This window comes from Vigna angularis, chromosome 5 (assembly GCF_016808095.1).
Source record: "Vigna angularis cultivar LongXiaoDou No.4 chromosome 5, ASM1680809v1, whole genome shotgun sequence".
Classification (NCBI taxonomy): Eukaryota; Viridiplantae; Streptophyta; class Magnoliopsida; order Fabales; family Fabaceae; genus Vigna; species Vigna angularis.
In genome coordinates, this window is record NC_068974.1 from 8,948,262 (window position 1) to 8,956,341 (window position 8,080).

The 8,080-nt window shown below is 32.3% G+C and overlaps 1 protein-coding gene across 3 annotated transcripts; it reads left to right on the forward strand.

The window, feature by feature from the left end:
• Window positions 1–1,046: 1,046 nt before the first annotated feature.
• LOC108338810 (protein ZINC INDUCED FACILITATOR-LIKE 1) lies at window positions 1,047–7,836 on the forward strand. Of its 3 annotated transcripts, none has more exons than XM_052877836.1 (17): window positions 1,047–1,232; window positions 1,351–1,532; window positions 2,347–2,387; window positions 2,818–2,878; window positions 2,973–3,075; window positions 3,163–3,265; window positions 3,389–3,442; window positions 3,529–3,591; window positions 3,743–3,792; window positions 4,103–4,178; window positions 4,395–4,583; window positions 4,702–4,789; window positions 5,271–5,464; window positions 5,622–5,666; window positions 5,770–5,858; window positions 7,263–7,306; window positions 7,455–7,836. In XM_052877836.1, the coding sequence occupies exons 2-17, from the start codon at window positions 1,376–1,378 to the stop codon at window positions 7,559–7,561; spliced, it is 1,464 nt and encodes a 487-aa protein (XP_052733796.1). In that variant the 5' UTR covers window positions 1,047–1,232; window positions 1,351–1,375; the 3' UTR covers window positions 7,562–7,836. The 3 variants fall into 3 exon arrangements, with proteins under 3 accessions (XP_052733796.1, XP_017431329.1, XP_017431328.1); XM_017575840.2 differs by having other exon boundaries at window positions 1,047–1,211; XM_017575839.2 differs by having other exon boundaries at window positions 1,047–1,532.
• The last annotated feature ends 244 nt before the right edge of the window (window positions 7,837–8,080 follow it).

Below are 8,080 nucleotides of genomic sequence, written 5' to 3' on the forward strand. Positions count from 1 at the left end.
TTAAGAATGAATGAACATGATAACTTTGTTTATTTGTCATAGATATCATAAATTTCAGTAAAAAAAAATATTATAGTTCAATTCACTACATTAATTTAATATTAACTTTTGTGCTTTTTAAACATGCACATTTATTTTAGAGCATGAATTTTCTGAACTGTATCCAAACAAGATTGTTAGTACATGATATAAATAATCTAAAAGAAAATGTATGAAAAGTACACATTTTTTTTAATGTAGGGTCCTTTTCACATTTTTAAGTACATTGTGTCAGAATTGCTTTTTTGCAGGAACAAGTTGCATTAAGGTGTGAAATTTCAAAGAAAATTCATCGTTCAATGGAGAAAAAAAAACTCTTGAGGAGAAGTCAAATTTAATTACACTAGAAAGAGGTGAAGAAATACAAAAGAAACACGTCTTTTGGAGTAGTTATCATTTTTAGAATGATTTTAAACAAATCAACTCATTTTGGAAAGAAAGGACAAAATAATGGTAAAAACAAAATTAAATAAACAAGATAAGAACAAGTTCAAGAAAATTTCTTAGAAAAAAATAAATAATGATATATAGAAAATAACTAATGTATGCATGACGTCCTTAAACTTTTGAACTAGTTTAATTATCAAGTAAATAAATTCATTCATTTTAAAATCTTTCCACAACTTTCTGAATGATAATAATTTAAAAAAACTTAACAAATTTTAGAAATAATTTAATTTTTTTTATATTTATTAGAATGAAATCAATCCTATTTATAGCATATAAATGAAATAACTATTATTTTATAAACTCTTTCATTATCAACTATTAGATACCTGTCGAATCATCAATGATAGATACTCTTAGAAAGGTATCTCTAAAAATATGTAAAATTAATACAATAAACTTTATATTTATTTAATATATTATAAAAATAAAATATCATAACAAAAAATAAACTTTTATACTTTAAAAAAAAATATTGAATAAATATATAAAATTTGTCTCTAAAATCTCTTTTCTATTTTACTGTCGAAACAACGGTGTCATTTTCAAAATGGAAAAACAAAAGTATTATGTTCTCTTCATGGTTTCGCTGTGGGGGAGATTTTCACTTTGTGACGTGTGCACTGATGCCTTCATCATATAGCTGAGAGAGACACACCAGACCTTGCACCAATCACGTTTATCTTTCGTTTCTCAAAAGCTAGAAAGGACCACAACTCGTAGAGGTTCTCTGGTTCTGTGTGGACGTTTGTTTCCTCGAATCTTTTACTGTTGTTTCTCTTTTGTGCTTGAAAACAACACACTCCCTTAACCCTTTTATTAAATTCATCAACTTTTTGGGTTTGAATGGTGCATGCTAAGTAGTAGGAAAGAGGGTTGTCTCAGAAACATGGAAGAGGAAAAAGGTAAACAGCCATTGTTGGAGAGGAAGAAGTACTATGAGAACTGCCCCGGTTGCAAAGTGGATCAAGCCAAAGAGTTGAGTGAGGGACAGGGTGTGCCAATTACAAAGCTTTTTATCATGTGGATGGTGGCGTTGAGTGCTGGTATAAGCAATTCATACTACTCTTAGTTTTTTATCTTCAGCGTGAGTTTTGTTCTGGTTTTTTCTTTTTCAAACTTTTGGGTTGTTGGAAAGTCTGGTTTTGTTGATTCCTGAAGTGCAACTTGATAATTCCTGTTTGAAAAACAATTATCACTTCTAGATGCTAATGAACTGAGTTTTTATAAGTCAAAATTTGCTTTCAGTGTAAGCTTGTAGAAGCTTCTTAGACCTTAAATGTCACTTGGTTTAAAGAAGAACAGTATGTTTGGTTCTGTGTTGAAAAATGATTTTCTCAAGTTGATGAAGAAGCAATCATCTACAATGATAACTTATATATACTTTTACCAGCATTCTATGCTTTGTAGGTGAAAGTAAACATATAAGAAATGTAATCAGATGCAATTGTCACTTTTGGGTATTGCTTGGTTAGGGCAGTAGGGGTTGGCAACAAAGTTGGTGGCTGACTTGACTGAAGTTGAATACAAAATTCACATGTTACCTTGCAAATTTCAAATTTACCTTTACAGTTAAGCTTTTCAAGCTAAAACAGTAGTAGTTTTATTCAGTTTGAACATTCCTAACGTCTGTTCGTCCCTGTACACTTATAAGTAGCTCAAGTAGGGCCTCCAAATCCCATAGTAGTTGGGGAGAATTGAAGTTAAATACAAAATTGTCTGAAGGTATTTTCAATTTTATACTTTGAATGGAAAATCATTGTTTGATTGTTTTCTACCAGTTGTCATTTTTCTTTTCATTCTCAATCTGTTTAAACTACTTTTATCCTATCTGATGCCATTTTATTTTGTCTTGTTCAGCACTGCCTATATCATCTCTCTTTCCGTTCCTCTATTTCATGGTGAGTTTAACCATCAAAATGAGTACGGTAACCATTTTACTATGTACACTCTGATTTGGTCACATTGTTGGAAGTTATCTCAATGCATAATTATTTATTGAGTGCTTGAAGTTCAATTTCAGTTTTTATTTATGTATGTATTATGACAATTAGAAAACGAAGACAGGTTTACACTCCCTTCAATCTATAATTTAAAAACCATTCAAAGTCATCAACCAAAAAGATTTTCTTCAGTATATCTAGTACTCTTGCTTCCTGTTCCCTGTCAACCGTAGAATGTTGTTGTAAGACTGATAATTGGTACATGTTAGATGTGCCAAATTAAAGTTTTTGTTGCTTATTATTGTTTTTCCATCTGCTTTTGTCATTTTTAACTTTGTGTAGATGCACATAAAATACATCCTCAATGATGCAACATTATGATTTTCAGGTAAGGGATTTTAATATAGCGAAAACAGAAGCTGATATTAGTACTTATGCTGGTTATGTGGGTAAGACTAAATTTTACTATGTCCAGTTTTTGATGGCATCAAAAATTCGTGTAAGTTATTTATTATTGATGTCTGCATCATAAAAATGTGGTAGGTTCTGTATTCATGCTTGGCAGATGTTTGACATCTTTTCTGTGGGGAATCATAGCAGATCGCTTTGGTCGAAAACCTGCTATACTTATAGGGGTTACTTCAGTGTAAGTATATATGCCAATGAACTGCATACTTTCTTTTAAGTTATCATTTGAAGATTCCCATAATTATCAATGCTTACTTGATTTCAGTGTCGTTTTCAACACACTATTTGGCCTTAGCACAAGTTTTTGGATGGCTATTATCACGAGATTTCTTCTGGGAAGTTTCAATGGTTATCTAGGACCAGTGAGGGTATCATATCTTTAACTCCTAGTATTTTACACTTTCATGTGCATGTGCATTTGGATATAGCTTGCTCAATCTCTTTCAAACTTCAATTTCTACATCTTCCTGCATAACTTCTTTATTTAACAGGCATATGCAGCTGAACTTTTTAGAGAAGAACATCAAGCTATAGGATTGTCAACAGTAAGCATCACCAACTCTTTTACAATGTTAATTCTTAGAGCTGCATTTCCACACAAACAAGTCATGCTGTGATTATTTGCTTTTAGGTAAGCTCAGCTTGGGGCATAGGCTTAATAATTGGTCCATCACTGGGAGGCTATTTGGCTCAGGTGCTATTCATATTCTTAGCCATCTGGTGTATAAGATGAATCTTGCATAAAGCCTTGAATCTGTATATGTTTATAAGATGAAATGTTTTGAATTGAAAGTCTTCTGGCTTTCTGAGAAGGTTAACTGCTGAAATTGTGTATTTAATTGTAGCCAGTAGAGAAGTACCCAAATATTTTTCCAAGGGATTCCTTTTGGGATAAGTAAGTGGACTTTCATATTCAGTTTCCCTTTGGATTTTGTCCTTCCATTACTTTATCTTTTGGACCTATTTGGGTAAACTTCTTCATGAACACTTACAAAGAAAGAAAAAAATAAGGAAAAAAGAAATAAACTTCTCCTTAAGCTAAAATTAGTTTATGCTTGAATAATCTTTTAGAGAAGCTATAGTACAAGAAAACTTTTAGCAAATTAGATTAAGCATAATCTGATTCTTGCTTCTGAAGAAATTTATCCAAATAAACTCTTAATGATTTGCTGATTTTCATTTACCACACATAAATCGTTCTGCAGGTTTCCATACTTCTTGCCCAACCTCATAACATCAGCATTTGCATTTGTAGTAGCAATCGGCTGCATCTGGATTCCAGTATGTATCTTACTATGACAAATCCGTTCATTGAATGCCATTTTCTTTTATCTCCTTTATCTTTTGTGGATGTTACTTTTAAAAATTTTGATGACGACATTTCACAATGAAAAATCACTTTAGTATGATTTTCTCAGCTCAGATGTGCTCCTTCTCCACGCTTTATACTGTCTAGTTGACCTACAACATTAAAATAATTGTTTGAAATACATGCAGGAAACACTTCACAACCACAATTCCAGCAATGAATCCACAGAGTATGCTGAAGCTTTAGAAAATGGAAGTGATGCCACAGACAATGAAAAGATAACAAAAAAGAATGAAAACCTTTTCCTGAATTGGCCCTTAATGTCATCTGTCATTGCTTATTGTGTCTTCTCACTTCATGACATTGCTTATCAAGAGGTATGATACTTAATATGATGAAAATGTCCTATGCTTCTGCTTTTGTATATGACGTTTCGATCCTACTTTTTATCCACTTGTTTTTAACTGAAGAACATGCATCCATCACTTTCTTTAGATTTTCTCCTTATGGGCAGTGAGTCCTCCAAAGCTGGGGGGTTTGAACTTTACAACTAATGATGTTGGTAACATTCTTTCAGTATCAGGTAACAGATTTTCTTCCTAACAATTGACAATTTTGCACTCTTTAGATCTGACATAATAAATACATACTAGTGCAGTAAAATATATGGCTACAATTATTATCGATGTTAAACTACGGTTAATGAACGTAATTAGAAAGGATAGGTTATAGGTTAGAAATGAAAAGAGTAGGCTATAGTACATAATAGACTACAGTTCTATAAAAAAACCGTAGACAATATTTTGTTAGAAATTGCAAAAATGTTATTGCATTTTTATAGATTGTGAAAAACTGTAGTCTATATGGTGTAGTTTAATGTGATATTTGCACTAATGATAGTACCACATTAAATTTATTCTTCTAGTTGTATACTTCTGATAAAAAAAACTGTACTTTGGGTTTGACGGTGACAAAGATGTAGAATTTTGAACATTTAGTATTTTTTGTATTTCTACTGCCTAATAGAGATATTTTGTATCTTTACTGATTTTTGTAATGTTCAGGTCTTGCACTTATAATTTATCAACTTGCCTTATACCCTTCTGTGCAAAGAGCAAGTGGAGCTATTGGTAGTGCCCGCATTTCAGCTCTGTTAACCATACCTCTTCTGCAAAGCTACCCGTTCATTGCATTGTTCTCAGGCTTAGCATTATTCATAGGGTTGAGTACTGCTTCAATGCTGAAGAGTATTTTTTCTGTAAGTGCACCACTTCATTTGTTCAATCGTTTATTAGAGATTTTTGGTTGTAGAGCCGAATTATACATACTAGACCTTGGGAGATTAGTTATTTTGATTCAGAAAATTTTGTGTAAGTTACATATTTGACTGATTGTACTCTTTTTATGGGATTTAGATCACCATCGTGACTGGTTTGTTCCTTCAACAAAACCGAGTAGTGGTAAATTTTTCAGTAGTTTTTGTTGACTTTTGAATCTATACATTGATTGAGACTAGTTAGTGATGGAATTGTGACACATTTAACATGTTAATTTGGAAAACAGGAACAGCACCAAAGAGGAACTGCTAATGGCATTGCAATGACAGGCATGTCTCTATTCAAAGCTATTGGCCCTGCATCAGGTGGTGCAGTGTGAGTGTTCCTCTGATTTCTTCAGCTTTTATTTGACTTATCTCCTAGTTAAAAAAACGTGAATGTAGATGATAGAACTCTCAAGGTCTATGTTAGGAGAAAACCTAGAAAGTAAACGTAAAAGTTACTAGTAAGATGGGAAGGGGGTTAGGCAGTTAGGAGGGAGTGAATTAGACTGAATTAGATAGTTATAACCCAAGTTAGGCGGTTATAACTAACTAATGGTGGTTTTCTCTTAAGGGGGGAGCGTGTAAGGAGGGGGGGGCTAGAGGTATTTTGTTGGGTAACAGATTTTGTCTTGTGTAGAAGGGAACTTCTTCCCTTGAATGTAGTTGAATGTTTCTGTTTTTCATTCAAATAAAACACTTACAACCTTGCTGATGTAATTTCGGTGTCGTGATTCTTAATCTGAAATAAATATTTAGGTTCCTTGTCAGGAAGAAACCTAACAGTATATCTCTACAATGGATTAATATTTCAAATGATACATGCTGTAACACCTGCATATTAATCTAATTCATTAGTTCCTGAACTTCATGTCAAGAAAAAGGTTTGATATTTTGTTTATTGTTATTTGTTCTATAAACAATGATATCAGCATTTACAAATAATTACTCCTCATACTTTGATAGGTTTCTAGAAAACGCAACCTATCTTTCACACTCACGAACACACACAAAAAGAACTCAGATAGAAAAGAATGGTGTTTCTTTATTATCAAGGAACACTATACAAGAATTTTGGTCTATACGGGAGCCTAATCCCCCTCCTCACGTCAAAGCCCTGACTTTACAAAAGAATGCTAACTACTCAAACAAAATTACATGAGCTCTATTTATAACCATACTCTCCTCCTTTCCCTCCTAACTTGCTCCACTCTTCTTCCTTCTCTAGAAGACTTTCCAGCCCCTATCATAATTACAAATACCCCATCGCCTGATTTGTTTAGCTTAGTTTAGGAATATAATTATATATAATCAATTCATGATTTGCTTACTTGTTCTTAGGAGAACAAGTCATTGTGATTAAAGAGATAAAATATTTCTTGATTCAAACTTCATACTAAGTTCCTTTATTATCATATGGTTCTTTCTTAGCTATATATGTTTGTGAAATAGATTGAAAGATATATGCTATCAACATTGAGATAGCCACACCACAAAAGCTAACAATTGCAATTGGTTTTTAACACCACACCATACTTCCCATCTCCAACACCCACATGAGTTGGCTGTGCAGTAGCATTTCTGATTATTTCTTGGAGAATGGTAGAAGGTTTTGATACCAATTGATACTGACAATCCACTATGATCCATTAGCATTTAACTATTTGTTTCATTAGTGGATGATTTCAGCCACATAATTTCCATCTCCAATTTTCTCATATGATGATGGTCAATGCAGATTAACTTGGTCACAAAAGCGGATGGATTCTTCCTTCCTCCCAGGTATGATGCTCAACTAGTTTATCTGTGCTGGTGTCTATTTTATATATGAAAGATGGGAACCCTTTGTCTAAATTTATGTCAAGGACACTTTCTTTTCACATTCAACAACATGAAGTCATTTAGAGCATTTGTTCTTACCAAATTGCAGGCACACATATGGTGTTCTTTGTCTTGAACATAGCTGAAGCAGTTGGATTATTAATGATCTTCAAACCATTCCTTGGTGAGAAAAAGAAACCTGATCAATTACAGTGATAGCAATCAACAAGAAGTTTGACATCATTAATTGGAACTATTGATTATGAACAAATCTATATCGATGGCAACAATTCAATTTATAACTTTTCGTTAGAGAAAAAGGAAAAGGTATCGAAGATAAAAAGAATAAAGAAGACTGAAAAAGTGAAGAAATGTTGTACGTTCTTTTACAGTTGAAAATGACCTGTGGCCACACATTTGACCCCTTTTTCTGAAGAGATGTAACATACAATTGAATTGCATTCACCACTATGAACAAATGAGTCATTAAATTGTTTTTGTTATGAAAACATTAGTCATTTTCATTAGTTTATAACTTAAATGAAAAACTCGTGTACCATAATTTGTTTTTATTTCAATCCAAAATGTTTTTATATTTATGTACATATATATATTGATATTTGTGGTAGATTTCGTTCTCTGCATAGTAACAGAATATAGAATCTTTCAATAAAATATTATAATGTTATTTTACGATATTTTGTTAAATTATATTTATTATGTTCATCACTACAG